Below are 25,258 nucleotides of genomic sequence, written 5' to 3' on the forward strand. Positions count from 1 at the left end.
GGGCGGGGCGGCCATGTTGGGATGCGGGAGGAGCCGCCACTCCCGGCGGCGGCGGCGGCGCGGCGCGGGGCGGGGGGCGGTGCCGAGAGCAGCGCCGTGCGGCCGGGCCGGGCCGGGCGGCGGCCGCCGAGCAGCATGGCGGCGGAGGAGCGGCCGCCGAGCCGCCGCCGAGCCCGGCGGGGGCCGCCGCTTTTGCCGCTGCTGCCGCTGCTGCTGCTCCCTTTGTTTCCCCCCGGGCTGGGGGCCGCCGCTCCGCCGGGCCGGGGGCCGCCGTGTCTCGGGGGCTGCCGTCCCGCCGCCGCGCCGCGCTTTGGGGCGGCCGCCCTTCCCCCGGGGCCGCCCGCGGCTCCGCGCCGCCGCTCCCCGCCGCGCTGCCCGCCCCGCGCCGCCCAGCCGAGACCGCGGAGGGGGCGTCGGGCGGCCCCCAACCGGCACCCGCTGTTCCCGCAGTACAACTACCAGGCGGAGGTGGCCGAGAACCAGCCCGCGGGCACGGCCGTGGTAGCGGTGGCGGCGCAGGACCCCGACGGGGGCGAGGCGGGGCGGCTGGTGTACTCCATGGACGCGCTGATGAACAGCCGCTCGCTGGAGCTCTTCAGCATCGACCCTCACGCCGGGCTCATTACCACCACCCAAGCCCTCGACCGCGAGAGCATGGAGCTGCACTACTTCCGAGTGACGGCCGCTGACCACGGGGCGCCCCGTCTGTCTGCCACCACCATGGTGGCCATCGCCGTGGCCGACCGCAACGACCACGACCCGGTGTTCGAGCAGGGCGAGTACCGGGAGACCATCCGAGAGAATGTGGAGGAGGGTTACCCCATCTTGCAGCTGCGTGCCACCGATGTCGACTCGCCGCCCAACGCCAACATCCGCTACCGCTTCGTCAACGAGAGGGCGGCCCACGCCGTCTTCGAGATCGACCCGCGCTCTGGGCTCATCACCACCAGCGGGCCGGTGGACAGGGAGAAGATGGAGAGGTACTCCTTAGTGGTGGAAGCCAACGATCAGGGCAGGGAACCGGGACCTCGCTCTGCCACCGTCAAGGTGTACATCACGGTGCTCGATGAGAACGATAACACGCCGCAGTTCAGTGAGAAGCGCTACATCGTCCAGGTGAGGGAGGACATACGGCCACACACCGAAATCTTGCGCGTCACCGCCACCGATTTGGACAAGGACAACAACGCACTCGTCCACTACAACATCATCAGTGGGAACAGCCGGGGCCAGTTCTCTATCGACAGTGTCACTGGGGAGATCCAGGTCGTTGCCCCGCTGGATTTTGAGGTGGAGCGCGAGTATGCCCTGAGGATCCGGGCGCAGGATGCGGGCCGCCCGCCGCTCTCCAACAACACCGGCATGGCCAGCATCCAGGTGGTGGACATCAACGACCATGCCCCCATCTTTGTCAGCACCCCTTTCCAAATCTCCGTCCTGGAGAACGCGCCTCTCGGCCATTCCGTCATCCACATCCAGGCTGTGGACGCAGACTATGGCGAGAATGCACGTCTGGAGTATAAGCTGACCGGGGTCTCGGCCGACACACCCTTTGTGGTGAACAGTGCCACAGGATGGATCACGGTCAGCGGGCCTTTGGACCGGGAGTTGGTAGAGCACTATTTTTTTGGGGTGGAGGCTCGTGATCACGGCTCTCCATCATTATCTGCCTCCGCCAGCGTCACCATCACAGTCATGGATGTCAACGACAATCGCCCCGAGTTCACCCAGAAGGAGTACTTTATTCGCCTGAATGAGGATGCGGCTGTGGGGACCAGCGTCCTTAGTGTCACGGCAATCGATCGGGACGTGAACAGTGCCATCACTTACCAGATCACAGGAGGCAACACGCGGAACCGCTTTGCTATCAGCACGCAGGGCGGAGTGGGGATCATCACTCTGTCCCTGCCGCTGGACTACAAGCAGGAGCGGCGCTACGTGCTCACTGTGACGGCCTCCGACCGCACGCTGCGGGACAACTGTCATGTGCACATCAACATCACTGATGCCAACACGCACAGGCCGGTATTCCAGAGTGCGCACTACTCTGTGAGCATCAATGAGGACCGGCCCGTGGGCAGCACTGTGGTGGTGATCAGTGCCACAGATGATGACGTGGGGGAAAACGCTCGCATCACGTACTACCTAGAAGACAACGTCCCTCAGTTTCGCATCGATCCGGACTCGGGGGCCATCACTCTCCAGGCAGAGCTGGATTATGAGGACCAGGTCACCTACACGTTGGCTATCACAGCCAAAGACAACGGGATCCCCCAGAAAGCAGACACTACCTATGTTGAAATCATGGTGAATGATGTTAATGATAATGCGCCCCAGTTTGTCAGCACTCATTACCAGGGCGTGATCTCTGAGGACGCACCTCCTTTCACCAGCGTGCTCCAGATCTCTGCCACCGACCGGGATGCCCACACCAATGGGAGAGTACAGTACACCTTCCAGAACGGGGAGGATGGGGATGGAGACTTCACCATAGAACCCACCTCAGGGATCATTCGCACTGTCCGCAGGCTGGACCGGGAGAATGTCCCGGTCTATGAGTTGACTGCATATGCTGTGGACAGGGGCATCCCTGCTCAGCGAACTCCTGTCCATATCCAAGTGACCATTCAGGATGTGAACGACAATGCCCCCGTCTTTCCAGCTGAGGAGTTTGAGGTCTTGGTAAAAGAGAACAGCATTGTAGGCTCTGTTGTGGCTCAAATCACAGCCATTGACCCGGATGAGGGACCCAACGCCCAGATAATGTATCAAATTGTGGAAGGCAACATCCCTGAGATATTCCAGATGGACATCTTCTCTGGAGAGCTCACGGCTTTGATAGACCTGGATTATGAGACAAAACCAGAGTATGTGATTGTAGTGCAGGCCACCTCTGCCCCTTTGGTCAGCAGAGCCACGGTGCACATCAAACTCATTGACCAGAACGACAACAGCCCTGTTCTCAAGAACTTCCAGATCCTATTCAATAACTATGTGTCCAATAAATCCAATACCTTTCCCTCCGGAGTCATAGGGAAGGTTCCAGCGTATGATCCAGATGTGTCTGACCGTCTCTTCTACACCTTTGAACGGGGAAATGAACTGCACTTGTTGATTGTAAACCAGTCGAGTGGGGAGCTGAGGCTGAGCCGTAAGCTGGACAACAACCGTCCACTCGTGGCTTCCATGCTGGTGACTGTCACAGGTAGGCATGCAAACCTTTAAATGCATGATTTGGGGTGTTATCCCCTGGGGGGCTTTGCACAGTCCCTCTTTGCATGGCAGCCCATTGTGAATCTGTGTGGGCTGGGACTGACAACAAGGTTTGGATGGGGAATTACGTCAAATCGGGAAATGCTGAAGGGTCTGGGAATCTTGGAAAGGGTTGCATGCTGTAGGAGAGCATTTTGCAAAGGGGCTGAGATCACTGGTGGTGTGAAAGAACAAAGCATCGTTACTCAGCTGTGAGGATCTCATCTAGCTGCCAGCAAGACACCTTTGGAGATGCTGTCACCAGTGAATCAGTGATGTATGCCCTGGGGTGCTGGCCAAGCAAACTGTGTGTTCCTGGGGTGGCCAAGCTGGCCACGCTACTCCGAGCCCCAGGCGAGTTCTCCTCGCCAGGAAAGGATGCATTTCCTAGCTGCACTGGAGAGGGATGGGCTGGACTGCTGGAGGGTACCATTAAGCAAACAATTCAGGTCTGGGTTCTGGCCATGACATCTATTGATGCCTGTGGCTTCTAAATTTTGGGGTCTGTGTTCTGAAGTCAACTTCGCATTGCATATAATGACTGTAACGGACTTCGGAGAGAGGTGTTTAAAACTCCCATTGTGTTGCTGGAGTATCCAAATGCAGATGCTGGTGGTGGCTCCCTGGAGTGGTTAGGGGAAGCATAACGGTCACCTCTCGCTAGGAGGGGGTGGGGCACAGATCAACCCAGGGCTTGTCTGAATTTGAGGTAGTGTCTGTGTGTGAAGCTGCCTGAGCTTTGCTAGCACTGCAAGCCTTTCTTTGCTTGTGGATGCATCATCTGAAATGGAGGCATCCATCCATCCAGTGCTGAAACAAGGAGCAGCTCTGGGGAAGGGAGGGCAGGAGCCCTCTTTGAAGGGCCCAAACAGTGAATCACAAAGCACGCTTGAGAACTGTGCTTTAAATTGCAGTTCTCCCCTGACTACCAGCTGACACCCTTCCCACCCCCATTCTATCCAGCTTATTCAGCAGGAGGAAAAAATATTTCAAAAGATGGAGTGATGGCTCTAGCAGACCTGTTCAGGGCATGGCCAGCTCTAGCCATCGGTGGAATTAGTCTCTTTGGGGACTAATTGTAGCTGCAGGGCTGGTTGGCCCCACACACACACGCATGCTGGTTGCTGGAGGTGGGGGCTGGTTTTGACCTTTTCAGCTTCTTTCCCAGTGTGTTTCTGCAAGCCCAGCCTCCTTGCACACTTAACCCCTCACAAAGGCAGGAGAAAATCACATTGCAAAGTCCTGCGCTGAGCTGCCTGGCAGCGAGAGGGCCCCTGCAATTAGTGTGTCGTCATCTTCTAGCAGGATGGGAGAATAGGAGAGGTGCACTAGCAGAGGGGAGAATGGAGGGGGAAGAGCCGTGCAGTGGGGGGGGGAGAGAGGGGGAACACAGCGAGGCAGTGGGAAGCAGGCCTTTGTTGGCTCTGACAGAGCTGCGGAGAGCTGGCTTGTTGCTCCCTTCTTCATTGTTCAGGCTTCCAGCGACAGCCCGTCCGCCCCCGGCGCCGTAGCCGTGCAGCTCCAGGGCTGCATTGTCTGCCCCAGCCCAGCTCGTTCCTCTTGAGGGAAGGCAACGAGCTCGTAGCTGGGTGCCGCTGCGCTTGGGGGCTCGCAGGGACAGGGCGGCCACCGCAAACCAGCGCCTTTCTGGGGGACCCACCGGGCTCAGCACCACGGACAGCTCCTCGCAGCCACGTGGGCGCCGTGCGTGCTGGAAATGGCTGCTCATTCCGAGCCGCCCTCATTCCGGGGGCTGAGCGGATCGGCGTTCTTCTCAAGTCAGGCACGAGTCCCAGGGCTGCCTCTCCCTTTTGCAACTTGTATCGCTTCTCTCCTCAGGAGCCCTGTCTCAGGAACCTCCTCCCTGTTAGGTCCCCTATAGCCGGAGGAGCTGACCGTGACTTGTGATGAGAAATGCGGGTTTCTGTTCCTGGTTAGGGAGTGGGTCTGATGTCTTCTTGGTTATTATACTTCAGTCCCTGTCTTTATTGATGCTGGGAGAACGACATTCATAGCGCTGTCTTGGGAATTATGATTTACTTCTGAGAGAGAGTTCTGCAGAAGCCCTGTGGGGTTTTAGTGAGGCTTGGCCATGCCATGCTGATGGCAACCAGACGTGGCAGTGGGGCTCACACAATGGCCTCCAGTGGCTTCTTGGCCTGTAGGATGGAGGAGTGGTCGAAAGCCTGAGTGTGCCCTGTTGGTGACAGGACACCAAAGTCCCTCGGGTGGGTGCTGCACAGGAGGCTTGGGAGCAGTGAGGAGGACAGGGGCGATGGGGTCTGTCTCTGGCTGCGCTGCTTTTGAAGCTGTTAGATGTCACTCTGGGAATTGCAGCTATGCTGACCTGGCACTGCCCAGCACTGTGATCAGAGCCTCAGGCCTTTCTCCTTGTCCTGCAGGCATGTTTTGGGGTACCTCTTACTGCTGCATGAATATTCACCAGGCACCAGCTCTCCAGCCACAGGATTTAATCAGGAAGGCTGAGCATCCGTGATTAAAATACTTCCCATGGGGGTCAGTGCCTCCAGCCAGCTTTGGGTTTTCTTTTGGTAGCTTTTTGTTTTCTTCTTTTTATCCCCCTTTCATTTACAGAGGGTCATTCTTCCAACCATCTGCTTCCTCTTGCATGGAGCTGACAAGGAGGTGGCCTTGGCTGCGAGGTGAACCTTATAGAAGGTGTTCCTGCTGAGAAATGCTAGTTCAAATTGTGTCTCGGAGTGGTGATGATGATGGAGAGCAGAGTTTCCAAAGAAACACTGGGTTTGGGGCTTGGTGAATGTAGAGTGGGAGATGGAGTCATGGATGATCACCCTGCGCTGCTGACGTGTGGGGCTGATGGTGTTGGAATGATGTGAATGACCTGGGAGATGGGTTGCTGTCTTTTGCCAGGTTAGTGGGGTTCCTGGTGGGCCTCAGTAGATGTTTCTGGGGCCACAAAGGAGGGCGCATTGTGCTGCCTTGGAGGTGGTTCACGTGGTGTGAGGCCCTGAGGGGCGGGGAGATGGTTTCCAAGGAAAATATAGATGAAAGAGAATTAAACAAACCGGAGGTGGGCCTGGAGAAGAAGGGATGTGGAGCAGATGCTGAGACAGGGGAAGCAGGGAGACCAGCACAAAAGCCTTGGAGGCCCTGGAGGAGAGAGGAAAGAGATGGCAGGAAGAGAGTGGGTAAGGGCAGCACAGAGGGGGGCAGTGGGGGAGTAAAGCACCCCGGGTGCTGGCACTGGCTCCAGTGTTTGTCCAACCTCCTGCTGTGGCTGCCTTCTGCCTGCTGCTCAGCAGCATCCTTGTTGTGAGAGCTCAGTCGGCTGCCCAGATCCAGAATGAGGAAGGAACCTGGCAGTTATCTCAGAGGAGAGCCTGGTGCAGGTAGCACCCAGGTTACTCCTTGGGCTACAACTTCAAGGTTTCTTAGCCAAGAATGCAGCACACTGTATTCATACACTGAGCCAGGAGGGAGGAGACCTGCAGCACATCTCTGTTCTGTCCCGCAGACGGCATCCACAGCGTGACAGCCCAGTGTGTTCTGCGGGTGATCATCATCACAGAGGACATGCTGGCCAACAGCATCACAGTGCGCCTGGAGAACATGTGGCAGGAGCGCTTCCTCTCCCCGCTGCTGGCCACCTTCCTGGAAGGGGTGGCCACTGTGCTTGCGACGCCCAAGGAGGATGTCTTCATCTTCAACATCCAGAACGACACGGACGTGGGTGGCACAGTGCTCAACGTCAGCTTCTCGGCCCTGGCACCGCGGGGTGGGCACTACTTCAGCTCGGAGGAGCTGCAGGAGCAGCTGTACATGAAGCGCATGGCGCTGACGGGAGCCTCCATGCTGGAGGTGCTGCCCTTTGATGATAACGTCTGCCTGCGGGAGCCCTGCCAGAACTACATGAAGTGTATCTCTGTCCTCAAGTTTGACAGCTCTGCGCCCTTCATCACCTCCCCGTCCACTCTGTTCCGCCCCATCCACCCCATTACTGGCCTGAGGTGCCGCTGCCCGCAGGGCTTCACTGGTGACTACTGCGAAACGGAGATCAATCTGTGCTATTCCAACCCCTGCCTGCACGGAGGGACCTGCACGCGCAAGGAGGGCGGCTACACCTGTGTGTGCCGCCAGCACTTCAGTGGTGAGTGCCAGCCAGGGGCTCCCCAGCTGTCCCCCTCCCATGGGCTCCAGGACCATCCAAAGCAGTTTTAAGCCGGTGACACACTAACACGATGGGAAGCTTCAGCCTTCCCCCTGAGCTTGGACAGGGAGGGCCCGCTGTCTCACTGGGCAGGATCCATCCTGGCCCCTGGGACTCCCCCCCAGTGCCTTGCAGCCACACTAGGCCCCACCAGGCCATGGAGACCTGTGCCCAGCCACTGTCAGCATGGGGTGAGAGAAGGTGGCCTGTGGCTACAAGGGAGGCAGGGGAGTGCGGCAGCAGATGGTTGCCTCAGTGCTGCTCAGCTCCTGGTGAGATAAGCGGAGTCAGTGGTAATTAACCCCTGGCATTTGAAGCGTGAACAGCCATTAGCAGAAGGGTTAATGAGCTCATTTCACTGTCACTTCATGCTGTCTCCGCATCCTCCTCCTTGTGTGTGAGCAAGCAATGGGAACCAGGCCTGGGGCGTAGGGCTGAGCAATTGGTTACTGCGCTGCTGTGAGCCTCGCCAGGGCCTTTGGGTGAGCAGAGCCAGCTGAAGAGAGGCCAGGTAAACCTGGTGGGCTGGCCCTGAGGTCAGCTGTGGGCACTGAGGAAGCAGGGAGGAGTTCCCAGCCCTTCACTGGAGGTGAGCAAGGTTCAAGGTGGTCGGTTTCCTCACCCAGCTGGGTTCCTCTCTACTTGGCCCAAGTGCCAGCACCCACCTGCAGGGCTAGGGAGCTCCTGGTGCCGTGGGTGAGGAGCAGCTGAGGGCACACATCCCACACTCCCCATTCTGTCTCTCACAGGTGAGAACTGCGAGGTGGACAGCCGCTCGGGGCGCTGCCAGCCCGGCGTGTGCCACAACGGGGGCACCTGCACCAATGGCGCCGACGGGGGCTTCCGCTGCCAGTGCCCAGCGGGCGGCTTCGAGACCCCCTTCTGCGAGCTGTCCACGCGCTCCTTCCCACCCCGCTCCTTTGTCATGTTCCGGGGCCTACGCCAGCGTTTCCACCTCACCCTCTCCCTCTCGTGAGTTCTCTCTCTCCTCTGCTGGTGGCCCTCTGGACCTCCTGTCCTCTCTTCCCATCCCCATGCTGGGTGCTGCCGCATGCTCCCTGCGTGCACCCAGTGTTCCCACTGATTCCCTGCCCAGGTTCAGCACGGTGGAGCCTGGCGGCCTCCTGCTGTACAATGGGCGCCTGAACGAGCGGCACGACTTCTTGGCAGTGGAGATCATCCAGGGGCAGGTCCAGCTGAAGTACTCCACAGGTAGGCTTGGCCCTACCTACTGTGGGATTTGGGCCATGGGAGCTGCAAAGAGGGGGGTTCCTGCAGCTGCTGATCACCTTGAGTTCGCCTCCTGCCTGGCCACGGGTTGATTTGGAGTTGAGGACCCTCTTGGATGGGTGTTGATTGTGCAGATCACATTGGCTCTGCATGTTCATCTTCCTGCAGCATTTATCTCTGTCCCTGCAGGGGAGTCCAGCACAGTGGTGAGCCCATACCTGCCTGGGGGTGTGAGCGATGGGCAGTGGCACACGCTGCAGCTCCGTTACTACAACAAGGTATCGTGCCCAACTGTGCACCAGCTCTTTGTCCCCTGAGGCCATCTGTACCCACCTCAAACGGCTTGCTGTGCTCAGTGAGTGCAGTGGTGCCAGGCTCCCTGTCCTTTTCTTGCTGTAAGGTGAGCTGTGGGGTGTTTGGATCTGGGGGGACATGTGCTGCTGACACTGTGTCTTTGCTTTCAGCCCAAGCTCAGTGCCCTGGGAGTGGTTCAGGGCCCTTCCAAGGACAAGGTGGCCATCCTGACAGTGGATGAATGCGACGCCTCTGTGGCCCTGCAGTTTGGCAGTGAGATTGGGAACTACTCGTGTGCTGCAGAAGGAGTGCAGACTAGCTCCAAGAAGTGAGTTCCTCACTGGGGTGACCTGCAGTGGGGAGAGGAGCAGGGCACCTGTGTCCCCAGCGAAGCCCGTCCTTCACACCTGGGATGTCTTGACTGGATGTCAACTTCCCAGCCTGGCCAGCTAGAGTTCACAGGGCTTCTCTCCTCACAGGTCCTTGGACCTCACAGGTCCCTTGCTCCTTGGAGGAGTCCCTAACCTGCCAGAAAACTTCCCTGTCTCTCACCGGGACTTTGTAGGATGCATGAGAGACCTGTACATTGACAACAAACGCATCGACCTGGCCTCCTACATTGCCAACAACGGAACCACTGCAGGTACCTGTGCCTCTGCCCGCCCTGGGAGCAGCCCCAGATCTCCCTGCACCAGCAGCAGGGAAGGGCTGGGTGCCAGCAGTGCCTGCCCTGTGGGCTGGAGGGAGGTGACAGGTGGGTTGAAGCTGATGTGGGTGATTTGGGTACCTTCAGGCTGCCACGCCAAGCACAGCTTCTGTGACTCCAGCCCCTGTAAGAACGGCGGCACCTGCTCGGTCAGCTGGGGGACCTATTCCTGCCTCTGTCCTGTGGGCTTCGGGGGCAAGGACTGCCGCCATGGTGAGTGAGCTGCTGGGCGTGCACAGGGGGATGCACGCAGCAACGCAGGGTGGGGTACAGATGAGTTGAGCTGGCTCTGTCATCACTGCATCTGCTGCTCTAGAATCACCAGTGCCTGGAAAATGGAGTTGCACGAGGAAAGGCCTCAGGGCAGATTGGTGGTCCCCGTCCCTTCTCCTCATCTCCGCTTTCCTTTCCAGCCATGCACCATGCCCACTATTTCCAGGGCAACAGTGTCCTGAGCTGGGACTTCAAGGCAGACATGAAGATCTCAGTGCCATGGTACTTGGGGCTGGCGTTTCGGACCCGCCAGATGGACGGCGTGCTTCTGCAGGCCCATGCTGGCCAGTACACCACCCTGCTGTGCCAGGTAGGGCCACGCAGAGGACTGGGTTTCCCTCCCTGTGCTCAGAGCTCTCGGGGAGGGTTGGTTGGAGGCAGCCAAAGTGGATCAGGATCTTGCTCACTGCTGCCATTGCTGTTCTCTCTCTGCAGCTGTCTGGAGGCCTGCTCTCCTTCATGGTGAGCCGGGGCTCAGGGCGCAGCACCAGCCTTGTGCTGGACCAGCTGCAGCTGAACGACGGGCGATGGCACGACCTCCAGCTGGAGCTGCGGGATGTCCGCAGCGGGCGGGACTCACGCTATGTCATCACCATCATGCTGGATTTTGGGCTCTACCAGGTGAATGCTGCATGACACCCCGGCTCTGGGATAGGAACTGTGGGGGAAGCTTCGCCTACACCCTCAGGTGTGATGGCAGTTGCACCATGTTACCCCTCTGTACATTCTGCAGGACACAGTGGTTGTTGGAAATGAACTGCATGGCCTGAAGGTGAAACACCTGCATGTGGGTGGAGTCCTCAGCTCTGGCGAGGTGCAGAATGGGCTGCGGGGCTGCATACAGGTGAGTCCACTGCTTTGAGCCTTCCTTGTCCAGGGATCTGTTGTGGTGACTGATGGGAAACATGGAAACGTGGGCTAGCAGCTGTTGCCAGTGTCCGTCCTGCTGGAGATGTGCTCCCTCTGAGCATTTGGGAGTCGGAGGTGCTGCGGGGGCAGCCTTTAGTCAGTGTGGCAGGGATGATGGGAAGGGTGCCTGCTCTGGGGTTTGTAGGGGCTGGGCAGACTGAAGTGTTCTGTGTTTTTCCTGGCTCTTCAACTTTTTTCCTGTGTTTCAGGGGGTGCGACTGGGTGACAGCATCACTGGGACCGTGCTGCCCAAGCCCAGCCATGCCCTGCGGGTGGAGGCTGGCTGCAGCGTGCCCAGCCCTTGCGACTCCAGCCCCTGCCCAGCCAACAGCATCTGCAAGGATGAGTGGCAGAGCTACTCCTGTGTCTGCCAGCCAGGTAGGGCATGCAGCACTCTGCCACCCCATTGCTCTTCTCACTTAGAGTGAGAAGACTTCTCTGCCCTGTGACTCCCACGGCCTGCCCTTCCCTTGGGCTAGTTGTGTGCCTAGAAATCCCTGCCAGACATGTATTAGCTTTGGTGGAGGGCAGAATCCCTCCTGAGATCTACTGTGGGGTGCTCTGACCCCTCCTGGGAAAAGGTACTTTCTTCATGTTCTGCTCTCTGTCAACACCTTAGGGTACTATGGGGGAGAATGTGTGGATGCATGTCACCTCAACCCCTGCAAGAACAAGTCGGTGTGTCGCCGCAGGCCGGGCTCACCTCTGGGCTACGTGTGTGAGTGCGGAGGGAACTTTTTCGGGCAGTACTGCGAGCACAGGTGAGATGTGTGGCACACGGCAGGGCCTTCAGTGCCTGGCTCTGTGCTGTTCTCCCATCCCAGCTGTGTGACACCTTGCTGCTACCCTGCTCCTTGAAGCTGCTGGGCAGGCGGGCTGGTGGCAGAAGGCCCAGGAAATTGGGTTGGTGTAACACTGGAGGTGTTTCTCTCCTAGGATGGACCAGCAGTGTCCGAAGGGCTGGTGGGGGAACCCCTCCTGTGGACCATGCAACTGCGATGTGAGCAAGGGCTTTGACCCTGACTGCAATAAAACCAACGGGCAGTGCCACTGCAAGGTGAGGGGCCGTGACTCACCTGCATCCCTGGAGCCCTCTTTGTCCTTGATGATTCTTGTCCACTCCTCAGGGCTGGCAGCTGCTGAGGTGCTGCTTTCTGTGCCTGTTCCTTGCTCACCTCCTGTCTGCAGCCCTTCTGGCCCAGCAAGGTGACAGTAGGGGCAGTAGGATGCTTGCAAACGAGGGTCTCTGTGATGAGTCCCTGATGAGCACCCAGAGAGGAGAGCAAGACCCTTTTCAGCTCCCACTCACATGGCTCCCAGGCTCCTGCTCTCCCCATGGGCTGTCTGATGGCCGTCCCCATCTCCCTGCAGGACTTCCACTACCGCCCCAAAGGCAGCGACACCTGCCTGCCTTGTGACTGCTACCCAGTGGGCTCCTCCTCGCGCTCCTGTGACAAGGAGACCGGCAGATGCCACTGCAGGCCTGGAGTCATCGGCCGCCAATGCAACAGCTGTGACAGCCCCTTCGCTGAGGTGACACCCAGTGGCTGCAAGGGTGAGTGGGGAGGTGGCATGGCACCGGCACCGGCACCGTGGGGCTTGGTGTGAGCTGCCCACTGTGACTGGTCCTTGGGGTGCTTGTCTCTGCAGTGCTCTATGATGGATGTCCCAAAAGCCTGAAAGCAGGCGTGTGGTGGCCTCAGACCAAGTTTGGCTTCTCGGCTGTGGTGCTGTGTCCCAAAGGCTCCTTGGGTGAGTGAGGGGTGCCATAGGGTTGGGAGAATCTCACTGCTGTGCAGGAGCTGTCACAGCCCCAGCAAGGTCACCCCAAGCTGTCTCAGTCCCATTTAGCTGGTCTGGAGGGCTGGGAGATAGCAAATGGAGAAGGAAGCACCAAGCTGAGGGCGAGCAGAGGGGGCTGGTGCAGGGCTGGGAGCCCCTACAGGGTTGGTGCTGTCACCCAGCCTCCATCCCCAGCTTCTCTCTGTCACCTCTCAGTTTCAGCCAGGCTGGGGTCAGGCCTGACACTACAGCTGGGCACATGTAGCACCTGGTGCTGCACAGCTGGGCCCCTTCTGAGCGCTGTGCGGGGAGCAGGGCATGGCGTGCCGCTCGGTGAGTTCCTTGGGTGGAAGTCACAGCCCCACTTGGAGAAGGCCGTCCTGGTTGATGGCAGAGGTGTGAGCAGGGTGTGTGGGACTGCAGGGCAGCGCAAGCCCCAGGGGACAATACAAACCCTGTCCTTCTCCAGCCGTTCGCCCTGGGAAGAGGCAGGTTCGGCTCCTAACTGTTGTCGCTTCTCTCCCTGGTTCTCTCGCCATCCGTGCTCAGGTTTGAGGGGTGCAGGTAAGGTTGTTCCCACCTCCTTCCTTCCCTGCTGTAAGGGCTGCGCCACATGGTTTTCCTTCCCTGCTCCCTGCCTGGCACCCTGCACACCCCTGCACTTTTCCCGCTGCTTCTGGAACCACCGAGTATTTCCTCAATGCTTTGCCTGGCCTCACCGCTCCTACGCACCGCTTCCCTGCTCCCAGCACACTAACAGCACTGAGCTGGCTGTAACTGCATGCAGTCCCTGCTACCCACTGTCCTGCAGCATGGGCTCTGGGTGGCACGGAAGGCTACTGTGCTCTCCTCCGTGGCTGGGACATGTGCTGGCTGTCCTGGTGGGCACCTGCTTGCTTAGGCTGGGAGGGGAAGGAGCTGCTGTGGGCTGGAAGGAGGGAGATGCTTGGTGTGAGAGAGCAAGGGCAGAGCTGATGCACAAAGCTCAGCACAAGGTCCTGCTATCTGGCTGGCAGGCGAAGTGCAGGCATCCCAGGGTCAGATCCTGCCCAGATCTACAGCTGAGCCAGGCTACAGATACCGGCACGGTCCTGTTCTGTGCTGGAAGAAAGGCCAGCAGCACAGGTGTTGCTTTGTTCTCTTTGCTCCTACCTGCAGTGGCATTGGTCTCTGTGCTGATGCTGCTGGGGAGAGGGTATTTGAGATGGACAGCTGGGAACTGAGGATAGTGATGGGCACTGGGCCTTGGGATCTTCTGCAGGCTCCCTCACCCCTCCCTGGGCGTGCTGCTGCCTTCTTCACACCATGGGCTTGGGTGAGCTCCCCTGCCCTAGCGCTTTCCTCAGGAGGGTCTTGGGTACTGGGATCACCCCACTTCGTGTGTCTAATAGCATGCATGGTGATGCTCCTGGTGTGAGTGGTACTTAACAGCCGGTCCCTTGTCACTTCTGGTATCTCTGCTGCTGTCCAACAGTGCTGGGGCACCAACCAGGGATTGGTACCCAGTGCTGGCTGCTGTAACCTCTAGGAGTGCACCACCATCTCCAGGGCAAGTTCACCTGCTGTTGCACTCCTGCAGCAGCTTTCCCACACATAGAAGGGCCTCAGCAGACGTTGCAGTCTGCCAGTCAGGGAGAGCCTGGAGTTGCCTGGGCTTCTGTAGACTGGGATCATATGTGCCCTAAGGACACAGGCACAGCTCACCAGGAACCAGGGATTTCTCCAGCCAGAGCCTTACCAGGTCACTCCTCTTTGCATTGCTGTGTAATGGTGTCTGGTGATATGCAGGCTGTGTGCTCAGAGCCCAACTCATGGCAGCAGCTCACAGAGGAGGTGCAGACCAAGGGTGGAACAGCTGCAGTTCTGCACAGCAGGAAGATGGCTCTGGGGTGCACCAGGCTCTTCCTGTTGCTTACCACTGCTGCTCTTTGGGGTTAACTGGTGCAGAGTTCTGCTGGGGGTTGCAGCTGGGGAGCTACATGTCCTGCACCCTCTGATTTGCTCTTCCTCCTGGTTTCAGGTTCAGCTGTCAGACACTGTGATGAGGAGAAGGGCTGGCTGGAGCCAGATCTCTTCAACTGTACTTCACCTGCCTTCAAGGAACTCTCCATGCTGGTAATCCCCCCCTTACTTCTGCAGCCCTGATGTAGGAACTAGAGCTCACAGCCAGGAGCTCAGCTCTCTGTGGCTCTTAGCATAGGAAAGGGCTTTGCAGTGGGACTTGCAGCACCCCACATCCCGATCTCTTGGAACTGTAATGCCCTCCAGGGAGGAACCTGCTGATGAGTTAATCCTCTCCTTTCTTCCCACTGGCAGCTGGAGGGCTTGGAGAGGAATGAGACTGAGCTCAACACGATTGAAGCCAAGAAGTTGGCCCACCGCCTCCGGGCCGTGACAGACCACATGGACCACTACTTTGGCAATGATGTGCACATCACCTACCGCCTGCTGTCCCGCCTGATGGCCTTTGAAAGCCGGCAGCATGGCTTTGGCCTGACAGCCACGCAGGATGCCCACTTCAATGAGGTGAGAGCTTCCCTTAAATTAGAGTGCCTTCTGATGCTGCTCTGCTCTGTCAGCCACCTGGGTCTGTGTAGGGACTGAGGATATCACAAGACTGCTTTAGGAGCTCTGGGCTCCTCAGTACTGCACAGGCATTGACCCACAGAGGTGAGACCGCTGGAGGCCACCTGCATCGCCAAGGCTGGAGCACGAGAGGGAGGAGGAAAGGCAGAGAGCACCAGGTTTGCTCAGTGTGGGGGAGGGAAAGCGAAAGAGGGGTCTTAATCCCTAATGGAGAGGTGCAGAGAAGACATCTTTGCATGATGCTTGCTGATGGGGCAGTGTCCATTGTAAGGGAAACTACCATGTTTGTGCAGCAAACTTGGTAGAGGGCACAGTGCCAGCAGCCCATGAGCGGTCAGGCTGTGTTCCAAGGGCTCACCGCATGCTCTGCTGTCTCTCCCATGCAGAACCTGTTGCGTGCAGGCAGCTCTGTGCTGGCGCCTGAGAACCGGGAGCACTGGGCCATGCTGCCGCACAGCGAGCACGGCAGTGCCAGCCTGATGGAGCAGCTGCGGGACTACTCGGGCACGCTGGCCAGCAACATGAAACTCACCTACCTCAACCCTGTTGGTGTCGTCACCCCCAACATCAGTGAGTAGGAGCCAGCTGGTGGTGGGGCCTGGCTGAGGTTGTGCAGAGCACGCCTCCATCGCCCTGTACTGCGGGGCTGAACCCCTACAACAGGGGAGGGGGCTGCACTGGGAAGGAGCGCTGTGGATGCTTGAATCTCACATCACACCAAAACATAGGAGAACTTTCCCTGTGGCTCCTGCAGTCCCTTTGCCTGCATCACCCACCTGGAGTGTATGCTCTCCAGATGGCTGCCTTAGAGATGCTTCTCACTCCCTCATTCTTCTGCAGTGCTGAGCATCGACCGCATGGAGAACCACTCACACATCCGTCGGCGCTACCCTCGCTACCACAGCAGCCTCTTCCGTGGCCAGCCTGCCTGGGACCCCCACACCCACGTTGTGCTGCCACTGTCAGTGCTGAGCCCCCCAAAAGCTGAAGGTGAGCATCGTTTGGGGAATGCTGTGTGCTGGCCTTGCCTGTTCTTACCATCCCCTTCTGTGCCTCAGCTGTCCCCACATCAGTGCCCACGGTGCCTGGGGGTGAAGGAAACTACACTGTGGAGAGCTCCTCCCCAAGGCAGGCACTGCCAGAGCCTGAGCCTGCTCTCACTGTCATCATCCTCATCATGTACCGCACGCTGGGGGGGCTGCTACCTGCACGCTACCAGGTGGATCGTCGCAGTGTCAGGTACGTCCTCCTCTTCACCCTCCGTGAGCAGTGGTGGAAAGAGGCTGGCTGGACTGGCAGCCACAGAGTCTGTTCAGTAGCCACAGTTTGGTTCCCAGCCTGTCCCTGCCATGGAATTACTATGCTCCATGTTTCCTGACCCCTTAGTGTGGGTTCAGTAGAACTGTTCCTTCCGAGATGTCAGCACAGGGCCTTGGGATGCCCCAGGGAGGGCTGCAGCCCCCAGGTATGGTGATGGTAGAGCTCTGTTGCTCCTTGCAGGCTCCCCAAGAATCCTGTGATGAATTCCCCCATTGTGAGTGTGTCTGTGTTCAGCAATCACACCTTCCTGCGGGGGCCCCTGGACACCCCACTCGTGCTGGAATTTCGCCTGCTGGAGACGGCCAACAGGAGCAAACCTCTCTGTGTCCAGTGGAACCACTCCAGCCCGTGAGTTGAACATGACTGGGCCCAGTTCTGTGCCACAAGCTGCTTGCTCTGAGCTGCTTCCCATGGGCAGCTCCTAGTTCCCAGAGTCTCCTGAGCTCTGAATGGAGAGCATTGAGGTATAGGGGCTTCCACCCTCTTGCAGGGGATTAATTCCTGCTGGGAGGGCACAGTGGAGTCCCAGCAGTGCTCTGAGTCTGGTATTTCAGCTGTGAGAGTGCTGGTAGAAAAGCCTCGCCAGTGGGCTGTTTGCAATTCCCTCCACATACACCACAATGTCTTCTCCCCTGAATATTATCTGCTTTTTGGTGGCCACAGGACAAACCCATTGGGCTTCTGGACAGCCAGGGACTGTGATCTTGTGTACCGAAACACCACGCACGTCCACTGCCAGTGTTCCCAGTTTGGCACCTTTGGGGTTCTGATGGACAGCTCGCACCGAGAGGTAACCTCAGCCTGCAGGGCTGTGGGCAGTAGTGGGGGTTTGTTAGCCACCAGGATATGCAGCAACAGGCTGTGTGGGGCACGAACAGAGTTTGAGAGCTTCCTGTGTCTCCCTGTAACACTGCCTTTGGCCTTTGTTTCTCTGCTGCTGCAGCAACTAGAAGGTGACCTGGAGACGTTGGCAATTGTCACCTACTCCTTGGTGTCTCTCTCCCTTGTGGCCCTGCTGCTGACCTTCTCCTTCCTGACCTGCCTCAAAGGCCTCAAGTCCAACACACGTGGCATTCACTCCAACATATCAGTCACTCTCTTCTTCTCTGAGCTGCTCTTCCTCTTGGGCATCAACCACACTGAAAATCAGGTCTGTGGGCTGCACACTATGGGGCTGGGGGGGAGGTGTGGCTGGTGCAGTTAGTGGTGGGACTGTCTCTGAATGGTTTTTGTTTCCCCAGTTTCTTTGCACAGTGATTGCCATCCTCCTCCACTGCTTCTTCCTTTCCACCTTTGCCTGGCTCTTCGTCCAGGGCCTCCACATCTATCGCATGCAGACCGAAGCTCGCAATGTCAACTTCGGGGCCATGCGTTTCTACTATGCCATCGGCTGGGGAGTGCCTGCCATCATCACCGGTAGGAGCTGCTTGTCCCGTGGCCATGCCAAAAACACCAGTTCTCAGCAGCCTCCTGAGCCCCTGGTGTCACCTTGGTGGGGTGTGAGGCCACAGCCAGCCATTTGGGTTGTTTGTGTGGTCCTAAAAGAGGGTGTGCAGGTGGGGAGGGGAGGGGGGCTGTGCTATGCAGCTGAAAACATGTATCACAGGCTGTTTTGACTTCTGAGGACAACTGATCCCTCAGTGTGTTTCTGTATGGCTCCCTCAGTAGGCATGGAGCACCTGCTAGGTCTGGAGCTGTCCTCTCCCTTCTTTCCCTAGGGCTGGCTGTTGGCCTGGATCCTGAGGGCTATGGGAACCCTGACTTCTGCTGGATTTCCGTTCATGATAAGCTGGTCTGGAGTTTTGCAGGCCCCATTACTGTCGTCATTGTGGTAAAACCCTGTCCTGTTTCACCCACAGCCCTCTCCTGCCTCCCTTCTCTGCACCACAGACACTTGCCCCTTCCCTGGCTGCACACTGCCTGCTCCCTTCTCTGTACTCCCTCTGTTAGAGCCCCTTTCTGTCCCTCCTGGCACCAGCCAAACCTGGGGGAGGCCAGAGCTCGGGTGTGAAGGGGCAAGGAGGGGAGCTTCACATGGGCCTGGTGGACCTGGAATCTGCTCATGCTCTGCCCTGGGGGTATCAGGTCAGAGCCAGCCTTTGGCACGGCTTCTAATCAGTGCCAACGCTTTCAGATGAATGGGGTGATGTTCCTGCTTGTGGCCAAGATGTCCTGTTCCCCAGGCCAAAAGGAGACCAAGAAGAAATCGGTTCTGTGAGTATTAGTGGCCAAATTCCCAGCAGAGCTCCTGCAGCTCTTAGTTTTCAGCACTTTCAGTGATCATTCCTCCCTCTTCCACCACTGTGGAGTGCCGCTCAGTGCATCTGTCAGTCTTGCAGCCACTCTCTTCTCCCACCTGGTGGCTGTGTTAACTGTTCCTAAAATTCCCTATCTCCATGCTGCCCTGCCAGCCTGTCCCTCTTCCCTGCTTGCCCTGACAGCCATCCCTCACATCTACTCACATTGGATCTCAGCACCTGCTGCTTCTTCTCCTCAATGCTCCTTCTGAAACCATTCCCCACTCACCCTCCTCTGGGAGCTTGGCTCAGCTGCTCTCTGTGGCTCCAAACGATCCGTGTCATTTGGGCCCTGCGTTTGCCATGTGTGCTTCAGAAGGGAAGGGCCTGCAGTCAGGAGTGAGCAGCACTGCTGTGCTGAGCGGTGCCTGCAGTGGGGCAGAATGGAGGGCTGGGCAGGAGGAGACCTTCCCCTCTGAATCTCTGTCTGCAAGCACTAAACTGTAGATTAACAACATGTGCTAACCTCTGTGTGTGTGTGTGTGCCTGTCTGTCTCTCTCTCCCTCCAGCATGACGTTACGGAGCTCCTTTGTTCTGCTTCTAGTTATTAGCGCTACCTGGCTCTTTGGCCTCTTGGCTGTCAACAACAGTGTCCTGGCTTTCCACTACCTCTACACTGTCCTCTGCAGCCTCCAGGTAATTGCCCAGCCTCCACCAGGGCAGGCTCACAGGGCAAAAGTAATTTCTTTGCCCCCATAATCAGCCTGAGAATTGCGGGGGGGCTTTGCAGAGACCGTGAGCACCTTCAACAGGGGTGCAAGGGATGTGCAGCACCCAGGTACTGACCTGCTGGCTGCTCCAGGCCCTGTGTGCTGCTGCTGGGGAAGAGGTTGGCACCTGGCTTCCCCAAGGCTCCTTGCTAAGGATACCCACGTGGGGCTGATGGTGCTGCAGGGGACCCTGACAGCCACTCCTCAAGCACTGCCTGCCTCACAGACACCTTGGCCCTTCCTTCCTCTCCCGTGACCACTGGCCTGGGGGCTTGTGTTTATAGCCCTCAACTGCCAACCCCTCCTGTCCCTGCTGCAGAGTGCCAACCTGCTGTGAGGGGCTCTCCCTGCAGCCATCGTGCTCATGGCTTTTCTCCCTGCAGGGCCTGGCTGTGCTGGTCCTCTTCTGTGTGCTGAATGAGGAGGTGCAAGAAGCCTGGAAGCTGGCCTGCCTTGGCAAGAAGGGGCAGAGTGAGGAGACTGCTCGGAGCACACAGGTAAGTGGGCACCTGGAGAGCTGGGGACTAGCTGCTTGTTGGGAGATGAAGGGATGTCCCTTCTTTACTAAGGGGTGGGACGGGAAGGTCCTTCTCTGTGCTGCACCTCATTAAAAGTCCGTGCCTCTCTCTCTGCTTTACCAGGGCCCCAATACCTACAACAACACGGCGCTGTTTGAGGAGAGCGGGCTCATCCGTATCACCCTGGGGGCTTCCACCATCTCATCGGTGAGCAGCGTGCGCTCTGCCCGCACCCACTCCAGCCAGCGGGGATACCTCAGGTAGGCACGGCGCAGGATGCCAGGAGCACCCAGGCAGAGCCGAGGGCTCGTGCTGGTGTCACTGCTTGGACCCTGTGTCTTTCAGAGACAACATGACAGCACGTCAGGGCTCAGCTCTGGATCACAGCCTGCTGGGTCACGCTGGCCCCACAGACATCGATGTGGCTATGTTCCACCGTGATGCTGGAGGAGGTAAGCACCTGGGTTAGGGTCTAACCCTAGGTATCCCAAATTAGCTCTGGCTTAAATTATTCCCTGTGTAGGCTGTGACTGCGTGGTTATGTCCTCCCACTGGTGTTTGGCTGTGACTCCCAACTAGGCTGCTAATAAGAATCAGCAGCTTTGTCACTTAGCACAGCCTCCTCCTGGACAGATGGGAAAGGGCATAACTAGTTTCCAGAGAGCTAAAAACGAAGGAGGCAAGAATTGTCCTTCCCATTTGCACTGATGATAAGTCTCATCCACTCTCTTTCCAAATGTCACCCCAACACACACCATGTCCATACAGACCAGGACTCGGACTCAGACAGTGACCTGTCTCTGGATGAGGAACGCAGCCTCTCCATCCCGTCATCAGAAAGTGAGGAGAATGTGCGCCTGCGGGGCCGCTTCCCGCGCCAGTTCAAGCGTGCAGCACACAGTGAGCGCCTCCTCACCAACCCCACAAACACTGCTCCCAAAGGCAAGTTCCTTCCCCCCCCTAGACTTTGGCAGGGGTCTGCTGTACCTTGGGGTGGCATGGGGGAAGGGCTGTGCCTTGCCACGGCTTCATTACCCCTCACAGAAGAATTCTCTCCTTCTCTGGCGGTGTGTCCTTCACCAGATGTGGATGGCAACGACCTCATGTCGTACTGGCCGGCTTTGGGCGAGTGTGAGGTTCACCCTTGCTCCCTACAGAAGTGGGGCTCTGAGCGGAAACTGGGGTTTGACATCAACAAGGACGCGGCCAACAACAATCAGCCAGACCTGGCCTTGACCAGCGGGGATGAGAACTCCCTCACCCAGACACAACGGCAGAGAAAAGGTAACAGCCTGAGGGCAGCCTGGCCTGTCCCTGGTGGATGTGGCCCCGAAGGCTCAGCATTGCATCTGTTTTGTCATGTCCTTGGGGAGGTTTATCTCCCATAGCTCTCGTGCTTTTTCCACTGCTCTGCAAAGACGTGACTTCTCTTTCTGTCTGATGTAGGGATTTTGAAGAACCGCCTCCAGTACCCTCCAGCTCTGCAGGGCTTGCCGTCTGTCGGCAGGATGACCAACGAGCTGTCCTGGTACAAGACCTCCACGCTGGGTCACAGGGCTGTCCCCGCTGCCTCCTATGGCAGGATCTACTCCGGGGCTGGCAGCCTGTCGCAGCCAGCCAGTCGGTACTCATCTCGGGAACAGCTTGACATGCTGATGAGGAGACAGATGTCCCGGGAGCAGCTGAGCAGGAACAACTCAGGAGAGTGTTTGGAAACGGTGCCCAGCCGGCACGCGTCCAGGGAGGAGCTGGACACTATCCCCAGCAGGCACGGGTCTACCGAACACCTAGAAAATCTCCCCAGCAGACATGGGTCAAGGGAAAACTTGGATCTACTTGCTCCTAGGGCCAGTCAAAGAGATCATGGGAACACACTGCCCCGGAGGCAGGGCTCCAGAGACCACCTTGAAACTTTACCCTGCAGATTTGGGTCAAGAGATCAGCTAGACTGTGGGCTGGTAAGAGAGGTCTCAAAAGAGTGGCTAAATACATTGCCAAGTAGGCAAGGGTCCAGAGACCGCATAGACAGATTGCCAAGTCGAGATACTTCTCGAGAACAATTGGATTTGCTTTCTAGAAGACAACCTTCAAGGGACCAACTAGCATCATCTAGACAAACTTCAAGAGAGCAGCTGGACTTTCTCTCCAGAAAATCAAATTCCAGAGAGCCTCTGGGTACAGTGCCTAGCAGGCAGCCCTCACAGGAGAATCTGGGGAGTCTCTCTAGGAGACAGCTCTCTAGGGAAAGCCTGGAACCGCTCTCTAGGAGGCAGCCTTCTAGAGAGAACCTGGAGGCCATCCCCAGCAGACATCCTTCCACTGAACAGTTAGATATCCTATCTTCCATCCTTGCTTCTTTTAACACCTCTGTCCTGTCCTCGGTGCAATCTTCCAGCACTCCTTCAGGCCCCCAGATCACTGCCAACCCTTCTGCCATGCAGACCTTGACGCCCTCTGGAATGTGCCCCTCAACACCTCACTCCAGCACCTCTCACAGCATTTCGGAGTTGTCGCCAGACTCAGAGTAAGTGTATCCTTCCTCAGCCATGTCTTGGGCACTGTCTGTCTGCCTGGCTTCTTCTCTCAGGGGTTCAGCTTGGAGGGGAGGGCCACGTATCTCACTGTCACTGCTGCTATCCATCCCTGTTCCGTTCCCTCTTTCCTCTTCCCTGAACTCAGGGATTTGGACACAGTAGCATGGGTTTCTGTTCCCATATGGTGTAGCCAGGAGGCAGCAGGGAGTGCAGCTGGAGCCCAGGGGAGTGCTGTGTCTTAATGCTGCTTTTCTTTTCTCCGAGAAGAATAATGAGAAACGAAGGCCATTCCTGAGGGGCTGAAGACATCCAGAAGAGAGATAGAAGAGGCAGGGCCATTTGCCTAGCCAGACACTACCAGCCAAGGTTTGGCATCCCCAGGGGCAGGGGCAGGGGCAGGGGCAGAACTGATGGCGGTCAGAGGCCCAAAAACCAACTCTGCCTTCCCTGCCCTCAGGGCTGAGGGGCTGGCACCCAACCACCCACGTCCGGAGCCTCCAGGCTCTCTGCTGCTCTGCTCCCTTTGCCTGCCTGATGTGAGAGGTATAGCAGGAGCCTGCTCAGGGGAGAGTTGTGTTGAGACCCCTGGGGCTGAACTCTTCCTTTGCAACCCACTTCTACATGGGATGTGCACGTGTGTGTGGGTGTATGTGTGTGTGCGTGCATGGAGCAGGGGCAGGGGGACAGAAATGGAGCCCAGGACATGGGGGTGGAGGAGGGTTTTTCTACCTTTTTGTATCTTTGTAATCAGAGAGAAGAGAAATTTCTATGGTTATTTTTGCGGGTGGTCTGTTTCCAGGACCTGGGGCGTCTGTCTGCTAGCAGCCCTTCTCGGGCTTCCCTCGGGTGCTAGGGACTAGAGGACTGTAGGGACAGTGCTAAGCAGACCTCATGGCTTTGCCAGCTTCACTCAGTCCCCTCCCTGAAGCAGGCAGTGAGCGCCCTCTGCTCCTTGCCCCACATTTCCCCAGGTGTCTCAGCAGGGTCCTCCTGCTGTTCTGCATCCCTCAGTGCCCTGCAGCTGTGCTGGCCCTGCAGCCCAGCCTCCCTCAGCCCTCTCTGGTGTGGGGCTGGCCCTGTCCATGATCTGGGGCAAGAACAAGGGTTTCAGGCACAGAGCTGGGTAACCCTGGCACTGCTTGGGCAGCTCAAAAGTAGGCTGGGCTGTTTTGGTGCCAGGCAGCCAATAAGCATCTGCAGGAACTCTCTGGTCTTTTGGACAGGCATCGCCTGCAGAAGCTGTTTCTAGCTGGTTCCTTGCAGACTCTGTGCATGCAGGCCCTGCCAGCAGAGAACCCCTGCACCGGGCAGCCTGGATGGAGAGAGACAGAGACAAATGGCATTTTGCCCTTTGGAAATTCTGGAAAGGCTGCTCTGCATGCTTCTTTGTTAAGCCAGGGCCCCCACCATCCCCACCAGCTGGCTCTCCTCTGTGCCTACACTCGGAGCAGGGCCCCTGGCTTGGGGGGCTGACACACTCCCCTTGGCCCACCCAGAGAGGCCATGCCCCTGCTCAGCTGTCCCCGGGTGCCACCAGGGCCATGGTGCTCACTGCCTTACTGCCACCCCACTGCCATGCCTCGCAGCCTGGGATGTTTACACGGGAGGATTTGTGCTGCTGTCCTCCAGGGCTCTTCCTGGGCAGGCCAAGGTCTCGGGTTGGGGAAGGCCTTGGGCCTGCTCCTGGCACGGAGCTTAGCAGCTCCACAGGCCCGTCTCCCCGCTGACATGTTTACACACCCTATGGGACCGCTCGTTTACATGTTTCTCTCCAGCTTGGGCAAGGGGACCGCAGCCCACTAGTGCCAAATGGAGAGCAAGAGACAAGTGCCAAAAAATAATTAAGACACGGTGGAGCTGATGGCATCGGGGCGGCTGTGCCTGTAGTACAGGGCCAGGCAGGGAGCAGGGCAGCCTGCATGGCTGTGGCTCAACCCCAGTGTGATGCTGTTACCTGGGCTCTGGGAGCACCCTCCTTGGGTTTGGATTTGTTCCTTTGGGGATTTGGTTTTGGTTGTTGTTTTGGGTCTTTTTGTTCTGTCTCCATATCCCAATCCTCTGGGCAGGGAGATACCCATGCTCCCTCCCTGGCTGTGTAAAAGTGTATCATGGAAGTGCCAGATTTGGAAATAAAAGTCTATAAAATGGCACCCGGCTCTGTTTTCTCTCCTTGCACCCATGACGTGGTGGGAGCTTACCGCCATCCCTTGGGCTGGAAGAGGTCTCCAGTCCTGGGTGAGGGGCTTCCCAAAGTGGAGTCAGCTGCTGCAGTGCCCTTGGCTCTGGGCTGTAGGGGAATGGCAGTGGCCAGCACTCGTGTCCAGCAGCCTGGTGAGGACACAGGGAAGTAGAGCAGGCACCAAGCATGATCATGTTTCTTCCGTTCCTCCCTTCCTTACTGACGGAGGGAAAAGAGCATGTGAGCAAAGGGCAGTATTGACCCACAGCACTCAGAGCAAGGGTTGCTGTCAACCAGCACTCTCCCTCCCCTGCTGTCTTTATCGGGGGCTGAGCCTGATGGAGGCTGGGGCCGAGCCTGAGCCCCAGGCGCTGCCACTGTTCCCATTCCATGGGTGGTGCATGCTGGCAGCCCCTAGGTCCTGCCGTGCTAATGGGCCTGGAGACCTGGCTGGCAAGGGAGGGCTGCTGGGAACACT

The 25,258-nt window shown here is 58.0% G+C and overlaps 1 protein-coding gene across 4 annotated transcripts; it reads left to right on the forward strand.

The window, feature by feature from the left end:
• Positions 1 to 135: 135 nt before the first annotated feature.
• CELSR3 (cadherin EGF LAG seven-pass G-type receptor 3) lies at positions 136 to 24,736 on the forward strand. 4 transcript variants are annotated; one of them, XM_048957084.1, is made up of 36 exons: positions 136 to 3,205; positions 6,749 to 7,381; positions 8,191 to 8,413; positions 8,538 to 8,653; positions 8,861 to 8,949; positions 9,136 to 9,293; positions 9,445 to 9,608; positions 9,759 to 9,884; positions 10,085 to 10,254; positions 10,380 to 10,565; positions 10,678 to 10,788; positions 11,063 to 11,231; positions 11,473 to 11,614; positions 11,790 to 11,910; positions 12,225 to 12,408; positions 12,504 to 12,605; positions 13,185 to 13,199; positions 14,656 to 14,750; positions 14,952 to 15,161; positions 15,608 to 15,791; positions 16,062 to 16,211; positions 16,280 to 16,460; positions 16,722 to 16,889; positions 17,205 to 17,331; positions 17,485 to 17,691; positions 17,783 to 17,957; positions 18,260 to 18,372; positions 18,676 to 18,755; positions 19,349 to 19,475; positions 19,933 to 20,046; positions 20,191 to 20,327; positions 20,413 to 20,519; positions 20,836 to 21,009; positions 21,151 to 21,351; positions 21,514 to 22,591; positions 22,869 to 24,736. In XM_048957084.1, exons 1-36 carry the CDS (start codon positions 136 to 138, stop codon positions 22,894 to 22,896), a joined length of 9,435 nt encoding a protein of 3,144 aa, XP_048813041.1. In that variant the 3' UTR covers positions 22,897 to 24,736. The 4 variants fall into 4 exon arrangements, 2 of the variants coding, with proteins under 2 accessions (XP_048813041.1, XP_048813042.1); XM_048957085.1 differs by lacking the exon at positions 13,185 to 13,199; XR_007379233.1 differs by lacking the exons at positions 19,349 to 19,475; positions 20,413 to 20,519; positions 20,836 to 21,009; ... (1 more) ...; positions 21,514 to 22,591; positions 22,869 to 24,736 and having other exon boundaries at positions 20,191 to 20,301.
• The last annotated feature ends 522 nt before the right edge of the window (positions 24,737 to 25,258 follow it).

The sequence above is a fragment of the Lagopus muta genome, chromosome 11 (genome assembly GCF_023343835.1).
Source record: "Lagopus muta isolate bLagMut1 chromosome 11, bLagMut1 primary, whole genome shotgun sequence".
NCBI lineage: Eukaryota > Metazoa > Chordata > Aves > Galliformes > Phasianidae > Lagopus > Lagopus muta.

Excerpts from the sequence above, each read along its gene's own strand:
- CELSR3 (XM_048957084.1), top strand. The coding sequence starts at position 136 with ATGGCGGCGGAGGAGCGGCCGCCGAGCCGCCGCCGAGCCCGGCGGGGG. Across the intron at positions 10,255-10,379 it reads ACACCACCCTGCTGTGCCAG|CTGTCTGGAGGCCTGCTCTC; the intron begins GTAGGGCCACGC and ends CTCTCTCTGCAG. Across the intron at positions 20,328-20,412 it reads AGCCAGCGGGGATACCTCAG|AGACAACATGACAGCACGTC; the intron begins GTAGGCACGGCG and ends TGTGTCTTTCAG.